Source organism: Vanacampus margaritifer, chromosome 4, assembly GCF_051991255.1.
Source record: "Vanacampus margaritifer isolate UIUO_Vmar chromosome 4, RoL_Vmar_1.0, whole genome shotgun sequence".
NCBI lineage: Eukaryota > Metazoa > Chordata > Actinopteri > Syngnathiformes > Syngnathidae > Vanacampus > Vanacampus margaritifer.
In genome coordinates, this window is record NC_135435.1 from 10,986,910 (window position 1) to 11,008,943 (window position 22,034).

The 22,034-nt window shown below is 37.6% G+C and overlaps 1 protein-coding gene across 1 annotated transcript in view; it reads right to left on the reverse strand.

Moving 5' to 3' along the window:
- luzp2 (leucine zipper protein 2) overlaps positions 1-22,034 on the reverse strand; it is a 152,841-nt gene that overhangs the window by 34,899 nt on the left and 95,908 nt on the right. The window contains exon 6 of the mRNA XM_077564737.1: positions 9,926-9,988. Coding sequence (XP_077420863.1) covers positions 9,926-9,988 — 63 coding nt within the window. The remainder of the gene's footprint in view (positions 1-9,925; positions 9,989-22,034) is intronic.

The following is a 22,034-nucleotide window of genomic DNA, read 5'->3' on the forward strand; positions in this document are numbered from 1 at the left end:
ACTCATTCTCCTTTGTTCTTAATGAAACTTGTCAGAAGTGTCACTTATTCCCCACCATGAAGGAGATGATTAGATACTTTTAGATAAGCAGCTGCTGTTTAGCCACTGTATTAACCACTGTATAAAACCAGCCAGCCACGTTTGCACATTCATGGAGCTGGCTAGTTTTGTACACGGTGAAGATGCGATGACATCAACAAACATTATGATGATTGGCTGATAAAAGCCACACAGCCTCATCATCTTCACAACATTATCGACCTCTGCGGAACAGCGGAGTAGATGAGAACTTCCATAACAAACTGGAACACTTGGCATCTCTGTATGTGCCCTGTAATTGGCTGGTGACCCGTCCAGGTCAAAGCTATAGAAAACAAAGTCTGGACACTCTTTGAACTTGCAGTGCTAAATGAGTTGAATCCACATTAACTGGTTTATGGACTCCATGCTTTTTGTATTACCAACACTATATTAATTAAATGTTACGTATAATTAATTATATACAATAATATATAATAATTACTTTAAAGACATGAATGGTTGATTATATAGGCCTATATACAGTATTTTTTTGGAACCGCATACCACCACCTTCTGACGACATTAAAAACACACAGTATGTTGTCTTGGCTGGCCATCATAATCTCAGATTAACATAAAAAATCCATTTATATTGTGAAGTTTTTGTAAAAAATAAAATAAATAAAAAGGTCCCTTACACATGGCACACTTTAGACATACAGTAGTCCACCGCAATGCATGGTGATGTCGCTGTCAAGCTGGGTGACAAAATGGCACCTGCGAGTTTTACTGTAGCCTGGCAAGCCACACCCACTTTCTTGAAAGTCAGAAAGTGGATCTGGAAAGGCTGCCATTTGATCGCGATTCGGCCTGGCTCGAAAACGGCCGAGCAAATCTAAATCATTAATTTTCTGTGAGCAATGTCACTCTTCACCGTCTGAAGTCATCACACGAATCATCAAGGTTTTATTGCAACGACGATGTAAGTCATTCACTACTGTCTCTCTTCGAGTAGCCATGTTGAATTTACTCCGTATCTGCCCATCACTACTATTTACTCACGGTCTGACACATGAATATTATATATTTCATATTCACAGTCTATGTTTGCCCCTCTTCAGAAATGCACTTCATAGCGACTGAGCCCAGAATCACTCGCTGGTAAAGCAATGAGTTTCCAAGCTAGTGTCCCTGTCCATACTTTGTTTTCTACTACTTTGGTCCAGGCAAACCACATCTCGGCCAAGGTCAAATAGGATAGGATTTAGATTACCTGAAATTCTGGAAAGGATAAGCACTATAGACAACTAATGGATGAGTAAGTGTAAGTACAGCATTGGAAAAAACTGCTCATGGCAACTAGACCACTATATACCTGGCTACTTTAATATATGTCATGATCCATTAATAGATAAATACGAGAAGGTCACCAAAGTTAAAGGAATACTTAGGAACTTTTCAACCTTCCAAAAATATTTTTATAATTCTTCTGATGAAATATCGACTTACAGCTAGTTCATTGGTGCCTTTGTTATGGCCGTAGGGGGTCTGCACTGTATGGCTTTTACTGGCACTAAACAACTCTGAGGAGGGTGGCAGGAATCCTGCCATACAAAAAACTACAAATGTGGACTGCTTTACGGCATATGTCCCCGTTCATTACAAAGACGGAAGTCGATTCGAACATATATATACGTGCGATTGCGGCTGTCATGCAGAAGCTGCAAAACAATAACAAGTTTTGTCTGACGAGACCAAAAAAAAGAAAAGAAGAAAAAGCGAGGCTACAAGGAGAGTCGAGGATCAACATTGGCCCGGTTTTCACTCGCTGGTGTGAGCTCAAAGACGATGCTATGTGCTGGTCCTCATGGGGAATGCGGTCTTCCTACCACTACTACCACTTTTGTCCATATGGTGCTGCCGCAATCAACGAAAACTGAAAGTTCCTTGTTGTTTCTTTAAGGATTTCAAGAGTTTCGTTTCGGCTGGGATAATACTCGATTGCATGACTTATCATTTGCCACAACATTGCACACTCTATTGAGGTATAGTGGTAAACATGCATCACAATTTACACAGATTATAGCACTTCATTGTTATTAACGCTAATAGAGGCCTGAATTGTAATGTAACAGTATTAATATTAGTGCAGTTATAGTTAACAGAGCTGTACTTCATCATACTAAGAGCTGTTGTTATTTGTTACTCTTTTCATCTGGCTAAAAATGATTACTGAAATTAGCAATGTGACAAGTGGCTGCCATCTTGATGGAGGTTTTGAAAAATTCCGAGTGAGCTCTTCAAATGCCACTAAAATCTTCTAGGTGTTCCCAGAGGAAGAGACAAATGAAAGGATCAGCTTCCGCTGTGGACATCTGTGCAACACCGCCAAAGATGGTGAAAAATGTGGCCTCCCTGGGTGAGTATTGAAATTCTGTTCAGGTTTTAATATCCTTGAAACTTGCTAATATGCAAAATGTCAAGTATCACTGAGTTTTCATGTTAGTAACTGAACATAGATGAGTGATCTCGCAAGTAGGCGCGACTCGCCACACACCCTCGTACACCTGCACGTTCAATTGCTACGGCCTTGGGGTGCGTTCAATAAAACATAACATGCGGGTTCAGTTATCGGAGTGATTGATTTACTTTCTGTACTTCAGTAATAATTGATTGTTTCTTCCATTAATGTTACAAAAGACTAGCTTTGTGGTGGTGTCTTACAACTGCAGGTGTATATTGTATACCATCAAGTAAAATATGCTGTGTAGCAGCAATCATCACCAATAGCTTTGGAGGTAAATGCATGATCATTTTTAGCCTTTTTCCGATACTGATACCGGTATCGGCAGAGGCCACCGATATTGCATAAAAACAGTAGCATCGGCAAGTACTAACAAGTAACATGCTGATACTATTATTCCCGACGCTAATATAGGACTTTGGATGCAGCATCTTGTTTTACTTGTGCACAACATTCACTGATGTGTGATGTGTTCATTGCATGCCAAGCTAGGATATCCTATTGGCCCTTGAGTGCTCTGAACCAATGGCAGGGCAGCTTTTTCATGTTGAAAAAAACTAAAACCCAGGTATCGGAACGGTATCGGCATCGGCAGCGGCAGTTACTGCAAAATTGGGTATTGGAATCAGTATCGGGGGCCAAAAACGGTATCGGAACAACACCAATAAGTTTTAGCCAAATCCATCCGGCAATTCTTGATAAATAGCATTGCTAGTGGAATCACGTAATTATATTAGAAAGTTCCTGTAACCATGGCCACCAATGCTAATATTTTGTAATAGTCCATAATTTTTAAATTATAATGAGTTCATGTAAATATCTGACTAGCTCAGCACCATTAAGTTTCTTCTGATAAAGGAAAATACAGTCCATCTCTTTAAATAATGTAAACATTTTTTGTCAGTTTATGATAATTAGTTTAAACATTTAACACTATGACGCAAGTTAATTTTGAAAAGTTATGTCCCATTTCTTCAAATATTCAATGCCACTCTGCAACTCATAAGAGCACAAAAGTATCCCAAAACTGCTATACATCCCTCTCTTCAAAGTAGTCTATTCGCCCGACTTTCCAGGATATGTCAGATGAGGCGGAATGGTCATAATCAATGGACAAGAAGTAAATTTTATTTTAATCATTCCAGTCATTTCAGGTGTCTGAATTATTCAATACGGATAGTGAATGAGGGAGAACACGGGAAATTGTTTTATTTGACAGATATGCTCTTGCGCTCATCACTAATTGTATTGCAGGGTACATTTAGTGAAGGCGGGTGCTGCACACATCTCTCATAACAATGAATTATCAATGCGGCAAAACATCAAATTTTTGTTTGTTGAACCTCAGTGCTACTTTTGGATTTTTTGACACAACATTTTGATCTTGCGTCTCGATGAATATGCATTGGTCGTTTTTTTTTTTTTTTCGTTTTTTTTTGCATTCTGTTGCTGCCTTACTAAATTAAACCACTTTTCAAATGCTTCAATGTTTTTTGGCCTATGCATTCTCCACTGTACAACTCTGAATGATTGTACTTGACTTTTCAAGTTAGTGCAATATCTATTTTCCCCATAAATACATAAGAAAATAGAATTTCAAAGGTCAATTTTGTTTTTGTATCTTACTGTTTTCTTGAAATTTACTGTTCACATGAATCTAAAAGTATTTTCTTACATTTACGAAAGCCCTGATTGATTGCACTTTAAGACAATTCAGAATATTTTAATTTATATTTACAATTATTGAATTTGAATTATGAAAATATTTACATCTCATCCTTGCAGATGTCAGTGTTTGTGTAACACTTAAGTGATTATGACGTGTTACTTTCATTAATAAACTAAATCGCTTAACCAGTTACTGACTCAGCACATTTTAATCTGGAATTTAATGTTTGTGGCGTTTTTATCATGTCCTTGATGAATGAAGAAGAATTGATGTTCCATAATTAATTGATATTGGATTGAACTGAAATAATGTGGTGGCTTCAGTGACGCAGATTCAAAGTCGTGCTGCATGTCTTTGTCTCCCAAATGCTTAAAAGAGCCTGTGCCTACCTCTGTCCACCTATCCATTCGCTTTTCCTCCATTTTTAAATATTTCGACTAATGAGGACATCATAACTAGTAAATATTGTAAATACTGTAAACTTACAGTAAAAACAAATAACAACTGTTATGCTTACAGTTAGGCTAATGGCGGCTGTGCAAATACCCTCCTCAGGCTTAGGAGTTTAGGTAATATCATTCAGGCATAGCATCATGACCTCCCCAGACTCCGAGCCAGTTTTGTGTGTGAATGCAAACTTTGGACAAACTCCCAAGGGTACATAGGGAAGTTCCATCATTGGTTCCTGCGGTGCAAAAGCCCCTTATGTTGTTTTTGTGACTTCAGGCTCCTCCCATCAGAAGTCGCCACAGCAAGTCACTCGCATGATTTGTTTGGCACATATTTTGTGACAGATGTCCTTCGTGATGCAGTACAACACATTTTTTAATCTGGCTTGGGACAGACCATGACTGGGTATTGGGGCCGGGAAGCGCATCACAGCAACTACATATACAGTAACTTGAAAGTCGAGTTGAGTGAAAACATGGCCGTCAACCTTTAATGACTGCCATTACATCCGAGAAAGACAAATTTCTCTTTACAGCGCCAGAAGCACTTTTCATTCAATCATTCATTCAGTCTACACCGGAGTTTGCATCTCAGTACCATTAATTAGGTTCTTTTTACTGTCAGAATTATCCTCAAATTTTGATTGCATATTAGTTTGGTGCTCAAGGACGATCTAAAATTAGTGTTTTATGCCGCAGGCTCAGCTGTGGAATGCATTAAGCTTATTTTCTCAGCAGGATCCTTAGACTTATGGCTAGAATAGAATTATGTATAGTTTATGAGATCCAGTGGAGACGAAAGCCATGGTACTAAAACAGATTTTTCACATGCAAATCCCTTTCCATGGACACCTCTTATGTTGAAATTACGGAGTGTTTTATTTGCCTAATGACACGTGTGTAGGTATAGCATCATCTGTAATGAAGAGGAACATGCAGCAACGACATCTAGTTCACAGAATAGAAACAAGCAATGGTTGCATGCGCTTACAGAGGAAGCAACTGATTAAACGGCAGATGTAATGCCTCTTACTCCTCCCTTCTCCTCCAAGGTCTGTATGACTCAGACTTGTATTGACTTTTTCAATGTCAGATGTTTCCCTTGAGGATTTCGTCAAATGTTTCTGAAAGGTTAGATGGTACTTTTGTAATGAACCAACAGCTGTCAACTCAGAGCCAGCTAACTGAACAGCTTTTCATCTCAAAGCGAAGTCATGGATTATTGTTTGAGACGCACATCGTATGAAAGCCTTGGATATTGCAAATAAAAGCTTAAGGGCAGCAAACTGTAATGTACTTCACTGATGCTTAGGCGCTCTCCACTAAATCCTTGCAATTTGGAACACGTTCTTCTTTATTATGAGTACCTAAGCCGATTTGCTTGTTCACATGTTAACAACTGTGTTAACGTTGTTCAGCTGGAGTCTTAGTTTCCTCAAACGAGGAAATAAGGTAAACTGAAGCACAAGAGGATAAAGACTATTTGTATGTTTACACTGAACTTTCTTCGTTAGACGTTTAGTGACAATACATAAACGTGAGCTGTTTGTCTCAGTCATAATAATATTCTGTTCCCATTTGCTTTGCCACATAATAAGTCCAAAGTCACACAGACAATACAAATGTAGGCCTACTGCATGTAACAAAGTGCTTGAAAAGTTTATCTAAGTCCTTCTAAAAAAGCAGTAGCCTCATTTCGGCTCTTGGCCATGACTTCAAAGCTCAGATTTAAGATTTTATCAAAAGCTTTGTTTTTGTTTTTTAACTTAGCTGGAGCTTTAAGTGGAAATGTTTTTGCTCAAAGTGCATATTATAATATTCTAGCATAAACAACTTCTTAAGGGGTAGTATGTAGGTTGAACTTTAAGGGTGCGTAAAGTTATCCTATCACTGTTATTTCACTGTGTTTGCCTGTGGATATTCTCATTCATCCAGGTTTATTTCATTGAAATGATCATAACTGATCATAAGACGCCGCTCATCCAAGAAGGCTTCATTTGTTGAAGCATACATACTCTTATCATTTTGACAGTGAATAGCTTGATGTTTACACAGTGGCATTGCGATGTGTGATATATAAAGACTGCAACTAGATGACTCGACCAGTCCATGGTGGATGGATTTAAAGCACACATTTTAATCTGCTTATTTTAAAGCAGACTGTTCAAGACCACATTTCACACTTCAACAACAGATAATAAGACATTAAATAGTAGAGAACAGATCGAAGAGTCATTTCATCTCTGAATTGCAAGTGGAATGAACACTTTTATTTTAACTTAACTCATTCACTGCCATTGACGGCTATAGACGTCAAAAATTCATTTTAACTATTTCTATTAGTTTAACATTTTTTCCCACTTTTGTAAGAGTATGAAAACCTATAAATTTTTATTGTACATTTAGAACAGATATAAAATGTGTGATTAATTGTGAGTTAACTAGTGAAGTCATGCGATTAATTATGATTACAAATTTTAATCGCCTGACGCCCCAAATTTTTTATAATGTTTTCTTCTTTTTTTTTATTAATTCATTGCCATTGATGGCTATAAACGTCAAAAATTCATTTAAACTATTTCTATTAGATATAAAATTTGTGATTAATCGTGAGTTAAGTAGTGAAGTCATGCGATTGATTAAATTTTTAAAAAAAGTAATCGCATGTCGCCCCTAATTTTTAATAATCTTTTCTTCTTTTTTTTTAATGAATTTATGACAGTGAATGAGTTAATATCATTGCTATAAAGGAAACTTAAGAAACGGGTCATGTCCAAAATAAAAATACTCCTGTCAGAGACTCCAAAAATTGGGCTGTACAGCTAGAATCTAGTTTTTCCACAGCTGGCATAATGCATTTTTTTTCCTATATGTTGACCTAATATTCTCATAATATATTTACATTTGTTAAACCTTCTGTAAAGTACGGCACTTTCTCAGTAGAAGCAAGTATGTTAAATCATCCTCGCTTGCTAGGGAATCCTTGGCTCCGGCTTGACTGACAAACTGACATCTTAAATTATGGCCTTTCGGTCTTTGTTGTCTTTCCAGCTTTTTCTCCAGGGCCTGCGCCAGATCCTCAAGTTTACAAATGTGATTAAGACTTGGAAAAGCTACATTTTTGTTGGATGTGATTCAGATATACTCGTCTTGAGGGTTTAGCGCGGAAAATAGGCTAATAGGTGTTTCCACCAGCGAATTTAGGCTTGTTTGTTTACAGCAGAGGTTTCCTATGTTGTCAAATAAAACACATCTTCAAAAAGAATTGGACTCTTGATGATATTATAGCATAATGTTTTCACGTGACAAATCCTACTGTTCTACATAATAGGGGATGCACAGACTAGTCTGCTCGGAGACTTGACTACTCCACGATGTTTAGGTCATGACGGCTTGAGGAGGACACAGAGCTACTTGCAGAATAGATGAGCATGCTGAATACAACTTTAAAGTGGCAGTGTGTAATGGTTGACCACTAGATGTCGTTATAGAATGCAGCCAAAATGCATGCACACTATGGTGGCTCAGAGAGACCACACTTCGCTAGCCTACCATTAATTCTTATTTTTGCGTGATCAAACAAGCATCTCAGCTCGAGCAGCTAACAAGAGCGGCTAGCAGGAAATAGTCTGAGCCATCGGCCGGAGTGGCTAACGGGCGACTAGCAGGAGGAGCTAGTAAAAAAAAAAAAAGCTAGCAAAAGTTTACAAGAGCAAAGCAGAAGGTGACGATTGGTGACGGGATCCCGAACCAGCAACGACCACCTGCAGGTTCCAGTTGTGGAGGGCAAACAGCGGTCAACCCATTGGGTCATTGGGAGCATTATATTTTTATATATATATATATATATATATTTTTTTTTAAATGTGTTTCTATATAGGTCCATCAACCTACGTCATGTACGTTAAATTAAACTAAACAAAAAGGGTTGGGGACCGCTGAAGAAATATAAAAATCATTGCTTTATTGCCATTGGCTCGACTTTCATCACATAAACATCAAATCCCAAAAATAGTTGTCCTATTTCTAGTTCCAATGTGTTTATGTAAGATATCTTTTTTTGGGGAACATTTTTACAAACATAAATACGTTTTTAATTTAACTATTGTACTGTAATAACAACATCATCAGCGATTGGTCGGCATCAACTCGACTTTCATCACAATAGTGTCGACTGAAGTCATGAAACCCCTATCATATAATCCACCTCTAAATAGCACTATTAGGACACCCAAATGACCCACTAAGTCATAGGTGTCAAACTCCGGTACTGGAGGGTCGCAGACTTGCAGGTTTTGGATGTTTCCGTTCTCCAACACAGCTGATATATGATCAGCTCATCAGCAAACTCTGCATAAGACTGATAACAATCCTGCTGATTGGAATCAGCTTGTGTTGGAAGCGGAAACCTCTAAAACCTGCAGGACTGCGGCCCTTGAGGACCGGAGTTTGACACCTATACAGTAAGTGTTTAAAACTACTGCTATCAAAACACTGCAAATGCAGTGTTTAAAATATGGACTCATCCTGAATTCAAACACCGACTAACTCATAACAGTTGGTCTAGGAAACGCAGATCATCTAAATCTAAAATATATTATCTAAATGTTGTATGGTAATTTCTGGACTATAAAGCGCACCTGACTATAAGATGCGCTAGCTAAATTTCAAGTTTGTTACACAAATAAGCTGCACCTGACTGTAAGCCGCAGATGCTTTAATGTTCCCGCAACTTTCCTTTTCTTAATGAGGGCGTGTATTGCCTCGCTCTCGTTCTGTCTCTCCTACTGTATTTGGGCTCACTTGATTTGTTTTGCTCGGCCTGACGCTCTTTCGCTTCCTTTATAGAGCGCCCCCTTGTGATCTGATGGATAAGCGCACCTTTGTATTAGCTGCAGGGTCGAATGCAAGTGAAAAAAGTAACGGCTTATAGTCCAGAAAATACTGTAGTTAAAGATTCCAGAAATTCAATGTGATATCCAACCTCAGACTAGGCTTGGTACATGGTGCACTGCTACATACATACGCACCAAAACGATTACTAAACAGTTACTGTAGCATTGTCAAAAGCTAAATGACACGATGGCAAACTGAAATCATTCATAACTTTTTCCTCTGCACTGCCGTGAAAAAACAATTCACCTGACAAAACAAATTTGGCTCTACAAGACCCAAATTGATTGTTTTACAGTTGAAATTACATTTCAGCACTGCCTTAGTTTGTGTTGTGTTTCTTTGTTCTTCAATTGAACATGCACTTACCTCTTCGGCGTGAGCGTCACAAAGCTTGTTTCCCGACAAGAGTTTATTCTTCAAGCTCTTGTTCTGGAAAAAGGATGAGAGAGGAGATGATGAAATTGGTGTCTGGTGGTTTATGTTCCCATACATGTTTTGTTATTTTATGACTCAGTGGGCCTCGCTTTCTCAGTCTGGGCTGGAGCTCTGACAGTGAGTGCTTGGATGCCTCTCAATGTCAGAATAGATTTAGTAGCACGAGGAGCGGCCTCTCTTTGGATATAAAAGCTTACATCCAGGTTACAAAAGCAGCTGAAATACTGCTACAAAAGATTGAGAAAAATAATCAGATTTTCAAAATTATGGAATTACAAAAGGTTTTAAGAACCTTGAGAACCTTTGTGATTGACAGAATTTCAAAGGTCGGATTTATACTACATTATAATAGTTTTCCTCCTATGTAACAACCGTTGAAACACACAGGAGATAAAAAAGTGGCAATAATTTCAATATATTTTTCTCTTCCAAGCCACAATGTGTAAAGCAACTAACAATTGCAGATATTGCAACATTAACCTATGAAGCACACCTTATCATTATTTTCCACAACACACCTTTATGTACTGTATATACTTTTATTATGCCCAGCAATTTGGGGTAATGATCCAAAAGGCAATTTTGCGGCCTGTGTTACTCCTGAAAAGATCATTGCAGCAACTCAATCTGAAAAATAAAACAGCCGCGGTAAACATGGTGAGTCAAGCGCATTCAATACAAAGAAAAAGTTGTCAGTGTTATGAGATCATCTCAAGTAATAAAAACTAATCAGTCTGCTACAACGTTTGACTGAACAGAAGAACTGTGAACAGTAATATAAGTAGTAATGGTGTTGTTTGCCAAATAAAATAAAATAAAATACAGTAAAAATAAAAAAATGTGATTGAAAGCCAACTTCCACCAACTGGCCATTTACTGATCTAATTATATCTAATACAACTGATGCATAAAAAGGTCTGCCTTTACAAAGATTATAATGTGCCTTTTTAATTGAGTTTGTTGTGTCAGGAAGTTTTATCTGGCAAGCTTTCTTCTGCTCTTTGAGAAAGGGGAGCCTTTGTGCAAACATTGAACACAATGAATAAATGTGTGGATATTTTCTGGAGGCACACCAAGGGAATTGATTAATTTTTCTTCATTTTTTTTTCTTTTCTTCCCAGTATTCAAGTCTTGCTTAGTTTTCTCATTATCTATTAGGGTATCCATGATGGGCCTTAAGAGAAAGGAACACTTCAATTTAGCCCACATTCACGAATTCAGGCTTTCCTAAGCTTTTCCACATAAATGCATTCCCAAAGGTTAACATATATTTTACTCCAAAATTGTAAAAAAACCTGAGACATTTTGAATTTCTATTTAACATACAAGTAAATCACGCTAAGGCAACGGAGATAATGAGCTGGCATAGAAACAGTTTTGTGATCCAGCGAGGCAAAACTGGACGAGTATCAATTCCAGAAAGTTGCACCTCCTCTCACTCCTACACAGGGAGCACCATATGAGGACATGTACAACTGGCAGCTGTCACAAAATGTGATGCAGTTAAGCCCCTGGACACCCTCTGAGTGAAAATAAGATCCTCTAGAGCCCCTCTGTCACTGTGCATTATGCAAAATGCAATACTTTGAGTTGCATATGTCCAAACGTGTTAGTCCCGGAGCACTGCAAATTGTGGACCTGGAAGTAAAAGAATATTTTCATATTTATATGGTGTTCTTTTCCCTTTGGCCGTATACAACAATGCACTACACGTGTAGGTCCTGCTCCAAAATGTGCCTTTCAGTCGTACGAGCATTAACCCAGATTATCGCATAATTGTGCAACTCTTACACCCCCGCCCCCCCTTCTTCTTTATGCTATGTACCATCCATTTTCCATAGTATACTGCTTATCCTCATTAAGGTCCAGAGGGTACTAGAGCCTATCCAAGACTATTTCAAAGAGAAGGTAAACCCTGACCTGCTCCCCAGCCAATCACAGGGCACATAGAGACAAGAAACTATTTACATTCACATTTCAACCTTTGGACAGTTTCCAATTAACCATTCATGTTTTTCGAGTGTGGGAGGGAAAATGAAGCACTCAGAGAAAACCACAAGGAAGGATATGAACCCGCAACCTCTGAACTGTGAGGCCAGTTGTCTACTGTCATATTATGTGGTTTAGTGAATTTTAATTTGTTTACTTATTCCTTTTCCTAAAGATTTTCAGCTTGACGGGAAGCAGTCTGGAGAACATAGCTAACAGCAACATTAGCAATCATCACCTCACCTACTTAGCTGGAACAACTTTGCTTCAGTGCCCAAACTAGAATGTGATGCCAAATAAATTAGGAATACAGCTGTCCATCATACAAGTACCGAGGTAGTGATTTAAGTTGACAAGGCCCTCAAAATGATTTTTACAATGTCACCTCATTCATGAATAATTAATGATACGTTGAGTTGAAAAATAAAAGGTTATTTGACTGATGAAGCAGAATCATGAGCATCAATCTTGGTCAAGGTCCACAATCCACGAGAGAACTTGATCTTGTAAAATATTCTAAATATTAAATACTCATTTCAACATTGAAAGTGGAGGGAAGATGCAGTGATACTTTAACCCATAAGCAACCCTAGCAATCAATTTAATTACCTAAAATAGGTACCACCTTCTATTTGTATGAAACACAAAATTTACTGTATTTTCTCACCACACACATTTTAAGCTGGCCCTAAAGGAGACGCTTACAAGCTAGTCGGGCTTTATCTTTTTTTTATGCTACGGGATGTTACAGAGGGAAAACAACAACAACAACAGTAAAATAGTAGTAACAACCAGAGTGCAAAAACTACACAGCATCCTCAGCTTGGTCTATTCTCTGTCGTCCCCACAGTTTTGGGCATTAGCAAACCATCCATCAGATCCTTATCCAGCACTCAGGGCCAACCTGCAGCCGATTCCAAAGGTGGTCTGTCCTGTATACAGCCACATCGCCAGCCTTCACAGTGACTCCATCTTTGGCACCGAGGCGACTCAACAGATGGGAGTGGCTCCCCCTTTGTTGTTTCCATTCAACAGAAAACTGACTCTTCGTTGCTTCATTGCCAGATCAGAACCCACCCGATGATGTGGGTGTCCACCAACTAGGCTGAACTTTGTGCTGTGTTACCATATTCAGTTTTGCTTGCATTATGATGTGAGATTAAAATAATATTTTTTAATTTGGCCACATATAACCAGGGTTAGGAATAACAGCGTTTAAACTAACTGCGTTAGGTAACGTTTTTTTTTCTTCCATATACGAACTGATCTAACTAATTATTCTCCCCATATTTGAAACGCCGTTATCGTATGAGAAATGCGTTGCGTTATTGCGTTTATTTATTAGATGCAAGACTCGAAGTAAGTTACAAGACATTGTGCGATCAATAGCTCTGAAAATTTTATTTGCGCAGTTAGAGGCACTGTTGTTGTCTTGACAGCTGAAATGGAGAGTGACTTTTATTTTGAAGGTGCCACAGGAAGCGTGTCACGTATTTATTTTATTTGTATTATTTTTCAGATTGCTGTGTGTGCTGTATTATTATAATTATTATTATTATTATTATTGTATGATGTGCCAAATTATGGAGTGAGCCATTTGTGTGACATAAATACTCACAAAAATAAATGAAAACACCCTATATAGCCTGGACATAATTTGAATTCCTGGTATGATGATAATAATAATAATAATAATAATAATAATAATAATAATAATGTATTTTAAAAACATTCCAATCCAAATTGTTTGATATAAAAAAAAGTAGTGAAAAAAGTTACTTTGCCTGGTAACGAGTTACTTTTATTATGAAGTAATTCAATTACTAACTCAGTTACTTTTTAAAGTACTTTTTTTTTCCAGTCATCATCTTCGAAATTTTTTTATGTGTCCATGTAAAAATAAATAAATGAATAACTACTGTATTTGATATTGTCAGGGTTCGTGACCACATAACCCTGGCCACTTTACGGAGGACTGAAGGTCAGAAATCAATATTTGTGGTGTACAGTGAGGAATAAAGCAATGTGTGCCCAAGTGACAGCCTGAGACCAACATTCTATACTATTGTGGTCTGCCTTTACTTCTCAATTTGTGTTATTTCTGCTCATATGGAATCAGTAAGTAATAAGAGAAATGCCGTGAGCATTAGATATAAATGCATGCACAAGTACTTTTGTTTTTTGAGGCAAAGGTCATAACGATTGTGATGCGTACTTTCATTGGGGCTAGATTTACACTGCAGTCCCCAATTACGATATAATGCCTACTATACAGCGCACATATCATATCTATATATATATATATATATATATATATATATATATATATATATATATATATATATATATGTATATAATACTGTCGATTTACAGTATATTTACATTACAAGTAAGTCATCCTACTTGGCAGTGTTTACATTCATGGAACACATGAGACGAAACTCACGTGTTCAAAATGTACATAATTCCACAAGCATCCTCACTGTGGAGTGACAACACAGAAGTAGTTAATAATACATAAATGAAAGAAATATTAAACGTTCCATTTCGCTTAGTTGGCCTGGGCTCACCCTTCCCCCCATGGATTTGAATAGGGTAAACTCTACATCACTCCACTGGTTGTCGTCAGCCATTATTTTGCTTATTTATTATTCAATGTACCTCTGTCATACATATTTGTACTGTATGTGATTTTTGTCGTCATTTGGAATAGGCCTGATTACAGCCACCCACCCATACATCCATTCATTTCTATATAACTTGTCTTTATTAGGGATTTTAATCTAGTATATAATGTAGTATGTGAAAGAGTCACTAAATTAAATATTAAAACTGATTACATTTAAAAGATCAAATATAAACAAGGTTGAAAAGCAAGAAAAAGAAGCAACTTTCCCCTGTCAGGAGTCGTCACAGTCAGTCACCCACATGATATGTTTGGCAATTGGCACAGTTTTCACACCAGATGCCTTTTTCCACGGGTGGGCCATCCGTCCTGACCAAGTCAGTGTGCCGTCAAACTACCAGCACTTTCACAGAACATTACATAAGATTTACTTCAGCTTCAGTACACATCATGTACACATGATCAAAAAAAAATCAGTTCTTCAATCTGCCCAAATGCAAACTTAAACCCAAAATGCTTTGTCAAAATAATTAACCCAACCTGAATAAAAGTAACACAATCTGATCAAAATCCACAGCTACCCAGTGAGTGGCTTAAAAAAAGAACCCAGCATTTCTTATCTAAGTGTTATGCATGCAGGCTGTTCAAGCTTTATTTTTTTTATGTAATTAATACTTTTTAAAAATAATAATTGTCAACCTAAGTAATTTGTATTTAACATTTAAGCACTGTACAATACATATGCATATAACTGTGAACTGTTTATTTTCAAAACATTTTTTTAAGTACCGTTTTCATTTAACATGTTTGTGTAATGCATTTTCATTGAATCATTTAAGTACATTTTTCATTTTATAGTTAGCATATGTTTTAGGTAGTTAAAGAGGACATGAAGGTAGAGAGCAAAGGATGCAGAGGAAAGGGTTAGATGGAGGCAACTGATTCGCTGTGGCGACCCCTGAAGGGAAAAGCCAAAAGGAAAAGTAAGTATACGTTTTAGGGATAAAACCTCTCCCCCTTTTTTGACGAACCCTTAGGCCTACTACGTACTACTTAACCGTATTTTAACGTTGGCCATTTCTGTTATACTTGGACAGCTAAGTATTTTTTTGGGGCGGTACCTGGTGAAAAAGTTTTAAGAATTACTAAGCAAAGTTGCTGATTTCATAGGGCGGGGTGGCACAACTTCCGAAAACAGAAAAATACAACTGTGTATACAGGTTTACATCATGGATTTTCAAAAAAACTGACCTGGATTTGTTTTGCTCTTAAGTGACACAATTCCGATTCTCAGTGCCTGCAGCATAAGCTGAATGATATATATGATGAATATATCTTGCTAGTGCGAGCTTGATATTATTAGAATGTACTGATTGGTATATACTCTACCCAAACTACATCAGAAAAACAGGTGCAAGGCTAAACCACAGTGAAGGCATGGGGCAGTTAAATAAAATCGAAATATGGTACATATAAGAGATGTGTTATAAAGTTATAAATTATAAAAGGAAACAAATCAACAGACGTTATGTAACGTTGAAAGGACACAAATGAAGCTTTTTTTGTCTGTGTCATGCATTCATAAAAATACCTCAAGCACCTAGAATAATATCACATTTTATGCACCCTATTTTCGTTGCAAGTAAATCAGACCTCATCCCACATCATCTACTGCTGGGCCAATGAGCCCGGCATTTATAAGATTGACAACCAGTGGGCTGTATTTCATTTGTCTCCTCTTTTCGATTGTCTCCTCTTCTGCCTTGCTCAGCGGCGAGTGTTTGTGGCAGCCTGCTGCTTGCATCTCCTTGCAGAAGCAGAGCCCAGAGTGTAAAAAAACAAACCAGTGACCTTAGCTTAAAGACAATGAAAGCATTTTATCTTGTGGAGGGAACAGATCATTCTGTGTATATGACACATTGACACTTTCCCCAAAATAAACAACCTCCACACATTGCACCAAGTAAATGCCATTCATCACAAGCTAACACTGCCTTAATATGCATTGAATATGCATTACAAAACACAGTGCAGCTCAGTTTACTTTGGGTGGAGGCACAAGTGGCAAATTTAACTTCATCCCATAGAAATTGCAATATTACTGGTGAAAGCACCATTTTATCATGCAGCTGCCGCGTTACATTTGTCAATGTACGTAGCAGTTTGGTGCATGACATCGCCAAACATACAACCATGTTGAGAACTTTGAGTATGCACTCGTTTATCAGAAGTTAATGCTGGTTTGTCAGCCTTTGGCTTTGACATAATAGTCACTTGCTGCCATAGATTTGCCGCCTTTACCAAAAAGTTAGGTACAGTAAGTGGTACAGAAAAAGGATGGCTGCATTTGCAACATTAACATCCTTTAAGGACTCTAGCCAGTTAGACAATGAAGTCATGGAAATAAAATATGCATATTAAAAAAACAAAAAAACAAAAACAAAAACAAAAACATCCATTTTTCTTTTCTGTGTATAAAAACACTTGGGCGGTGGAATTGCAGATTTAATTCAATCAGCCCACTGGCATGCTGAGCTAATATGTCATCATATTAGTATTAGACACTGCACCACCACTTGGTCATTCAGTTTTCCAGATTCACTGCCACCTCAGATTTAATTACAAACAAGCTGGCAGAAATGTTTTACTCCACAGTTAACACATAACACACTCTTTATTCGGCCAGGTTTCTGATCATATTGCCTGCACTATTATAAAAGCGTCATAACTTCACTCGGCTTCTTACTTCAGGCAGAGCACGAATGATGACAAAAAAATGAATGAGAATACAGTTTGTTGACTATTTATACTGTCGATACTCCATATCACTGAAAAAATACTAAACTACACAAATATTAAAAAGCAACAACAATGAATACCTTTAGTTTTCTCGCATGTCAAAACACCCATGTTGCAATAATGCTTACCTTCACCCAGTTGTCCATCGTTCACTCGAGATGAAAATGTTTTCCAAATCCCATTTTTTTCTGTACCCATATGGACAAAGAAGACCGTTAACTTTTTCCCTCCAGAAGACCAAATCATTAACACATAGTTACATCCTAAAAAAAATTTAAACAATGAAGTAAACATTTCCTAGAGGTTGCATATACGTAGCTGTATTTCCTCTTTGGCTTATTTTCACTGATATCTTTTAACATGTCAGAGACGTTACAAGGCTAAAACACTAGGATTGTGCCAAGGATCCAATTTTGCCGTCTTTTTTGTTTGTGTACTTTTTTTTTTTTTTTAAAGATTATATTACGCGTTGTAAGGTCGCATTACTGTTGAAGAGCCAAGTGTCTAATCAAGTGTTATTCAACAGCCCAACTATGGCATATGACACAATCCGTGAAATGCAAATAGAGATAATTGCATGTGACAATAAATTGTATTGCACTGAGGTCAGTTGCTGCCTTCTAACGAGCACTTACCTTCCTTTTTGTATTTATTAACTTCACCCCATACTTTGCATAACAAAGCAGCCTTACTGTCTCTTATTTATGAATGACGTCAATCAGGCTGTATATCAGTTGTCTGAGTCAAACGCTACATCACGTCCTACCCCTTCTCATTCCATTTCACTTAAAACTCCATTTTCGCCAGTGCACTTTCTCCTTAATGCGTGTCAGCAATCATATGTGTGAAATTACTTCTGACAAGAGTCTTGATGGCGCTGAAAGCCTCCTTTTGTTAATACTGCGGTTGTTCAGTCATTGAGTGATATACCAGTTGAGTTGGGAGAAAGCTATTAATTCTTCACGCTGTTAATATCCTGCAGCGTGCAAGTATTTTTGTGAATTTCTTAGAAAGGTTAATGCACACTTTTTTCATTGCAAAAAGATAATTTCCTGCTGGTTTACTATTTCAGCAATGAACTTTAATGGTGTCAGTTGTGAAACAAACAGATACATTTTGCTCATTTCATCTGTTTAACTACATTTTCGACTAGAAGCATCAGTTGCAACGAGTGGAGTATGTGGCAAAGCAGCCGTCCATTACGATTCTCTGTAAAGCTGATGAAACCCAGTAGAAGCCAAGTTTGCATCTAAGTCATTCTCCTTCTATATTCCTTGTAAAGCAGAGAACGCATAGATAACATTTTCCGATTGAATTGCATCCCCTCAGCTATCTCTCATCATGGCACAATCAACATTCATGTGAAAGATGGCGAGCCACATTTAATGGCTAATGCTGACATGGGTGAACATGATTATCTTAAAAGATGACCCTTGCAGCTTGGTTCAGCATTTCTACAGTACATTTTTATGAAAGCAGGTGTTTGACCAATGGCTATGCTCTGCATTGTGTATAGAATATACTAAAATATGTACCGGCTATTATAATGCTTTCTCATTTCAATAATGAATACCATTCTTTTACGAGTAGTTCTCGTTCGAGTTTTTTTGTTGTTTTTGTTACAGATTGCTATCATTTTATGTCAAAGTGGAGAAATATGACAACAAAAAGTGGGATGCATGTCTCTGTCTTGCTGCATGATACATTGGTGCAGAATTGAATGCAGTTAAATACAAGTCAAGTCAAAACTTTTCTTTACAACAGTATGTTCTATGCACCACACCAAAATTGTGTTTATAGAATATAAATTAAGCAGCAAAATCCACCCATTTTTTATCCATCGCAGTGGGCGGCCATTTTGCCATTTGCTGTCCACTGAAAATGACATCACAGTGCCTAAGGGCTCATGTAACGACCAATACGGCTCAGCTGTATGTTTTTTTTGGGTGGGGGGTGGGGGGGTGGGGCTCGGTCATCTGACATTCACAAACTGAGCCATGATTGGTTGTGGACTGAGCAACTGTGATGTCATTCTCAGTAAACAGCAAGCAGAAAAATGGCCCTAAAATGAGATGGATAAAAACGGGCGGATTTTTATACTTAGCTAATATTCCACAAACACAGTATTAATCAGAATTCCATTTTTGGAATAGTGGGGGCGCATAGAACATATTATTGTAAGTAAAATGTTTGACTTGAATTACAGTACAGGCCAAAAGTTTAGACACACCTCATTCAATGTGTCATTGTAGATTCTCACTGTAGGCATCAAAACTAATAATGAACATGTGAACAAAAAAAAAGTGAAATAACTGACAACATGTTTTAGATTCTAGTTTCTTCAAAATAGCCACCCTTTGGCATTCTCACCTCTGGGAACTCCTTTAATACTGTTGGGAAACCATTTCAGGTGACTACTCTTGAAGCTAATCCAGGGAATACCAAGAAAAACAAATCATCAGAGCAAAGAGTGACTATTTTGAAGAAACTAGAATATAAAACGTGTTTTGAATTATTTCACCTTTTTTTAAAGGGTGCATTGTGCCGTTTAAAAGGTAATATTAAAGTTTTTTTCTACATCATGCATGCTCCACAAATGCCCAGATGAGTATGAAGAGCACTGACTGTTTTTCTCTGACTGCACCTATTAGCTTTTATCTTCCCTTTTTAGTAGAGTGTGCGGACCCTTTGGGGAGGGGAGGGGTGGAGTGATGGACGGTGACGTCATGCGCGTCCCCGCGGAGTAGCGGACATGTGGTGTTGTGCTAGCATTAGCCTGTGGTGTTAGCTAGCGTACGACACTGCACGCATGAGCTGCTGACTTTCCACAGTTGGGATGCTGCAGTTACACTTTGGGCCAGAGGTGGCGGTCGCGAGTAAAAAAAAAAGTGACAAACTGCACAAAAATCCTTTAAGTACATAACTCCACGTGTGTTCATTCATGGTTTTGATGGCTTCGGTGAGAATCGATAATGTAAATAGTCATGAAAATAAAGAAAATCCATTGCATGAGAAGGTGTGTCCTAACTTTTGGCCAGTACTGTATATAAAGTGAGCTTTAGTAACTCTATCATGCTATTGCACGTTTTTGGCACAACATTTTCATCATCTTCATCAAGTGTCCCTGCAGTCATGGAAGAGTTTGTTGTTCAGTATGCATTTAAAATTTGCATATAGATATCCATCCATTTTCAACACCATTTCAGGGTCGCAGGGTGCTGGAGCTTACCCCAACTGACTTCAGTAAAAAAGCAGACTACAGTACACTCTGAACTTGGCAATCAGTCGAGGAAACACACTGTATAGAGATAGACAACCATTCACTTGCTTTCACACCGTCAGTGAGTGGGAAGTGAACCCACGCTGCCTGTATTAAAGTCAGACAAATGTACAATTACACCACCAGTAAATTGCGTAAAGCTACTGTATATAACATGAATTACTGCCTACATAATGTTTAAAATATTCCCTATGCAGTTAATAAGGCTTTCATCTTGGGCATAGTTTGAGTTTTTAATTTTATATACAATGGGAGAAGAAATTGTTTAAACAAATTGGAATACAAGTAGCATCACTTACCGGACCATGGCAGACTTTGAAGGTTTTACTGTAATAGTTTAACATTGTTACTGTTTGACTTTCTGAACGCAATACATTTTGGTAAGTGATGCTCTAATAGATTCTGTGCATGAAGCCAGTTTAAATGTCAGGTCATCACAGATGTCAGAGATGTTCTGCTGAGCACAAACGATCCTTTCTGTATGTGATTACATTGGCCCAGAAACCTTGGAAGGGCATTTACTAAGTGATGCAGATATGGGAACGAAAAAAAGCAAATGTCAGCAATTAGGCAATCATATGATGATGGAGCAACTGGTTGAGACATCTGCCAGTGCAGTGCAAACACGGTGGCTTGCTGATCCTAAGCATTAGGGACATAATGTAATGTAATGGAAAAGCTGCATTCTGAACAAAAATGGATGACAAAAGTACAGTAATCCTCTCAGCAGAAACTGTGCTGTTTCCAACCATGTTTCCGATACAGTCAAAGCAGGTTCCTGATTTTCTGCCAAATAATTTCTATTTTCGATTTTACATCAATCCAGATCCTTCTGTGTAACATTGTAACCTAAAAGTATCCTAAATCATGTGCATTTATTTCTGACATCATAACAGTATATTTTTTAGTCTTAAATGACTGCTCATTTATCAATAAGAAGAATAAAATGCTGACAGCAGGTTTTCCCACTTGCTCTTTCTTCCGCTAAAATTATTAGCACTCGTTGAGAGACTTATTTGTGAAATTAGGTTAACCAGTCGACTAGAGATCAAAGTATGTTAAAGAAGTCCTTGACACCAACAAATATCATTTCAATTGGTGTCGAGGACTTTATTCGGTCTATTTCCACATTGTTTAAGAGTAAAGGAATACCTAATTGTCCATTAACAAGGCAAATTATGGCCCTCTTTATTGGCCATTTATCCACTTAAACAGATCTAGTGTGCAATACAAGCCACATCCACAGACGCCCTTTGTGTAAATTTTTGATTTGATCACATTATAATGGGTACAGCGCTTGAGAGCCCAGTCAATTCATGTAATTACTTATATGAACAATCAATAAC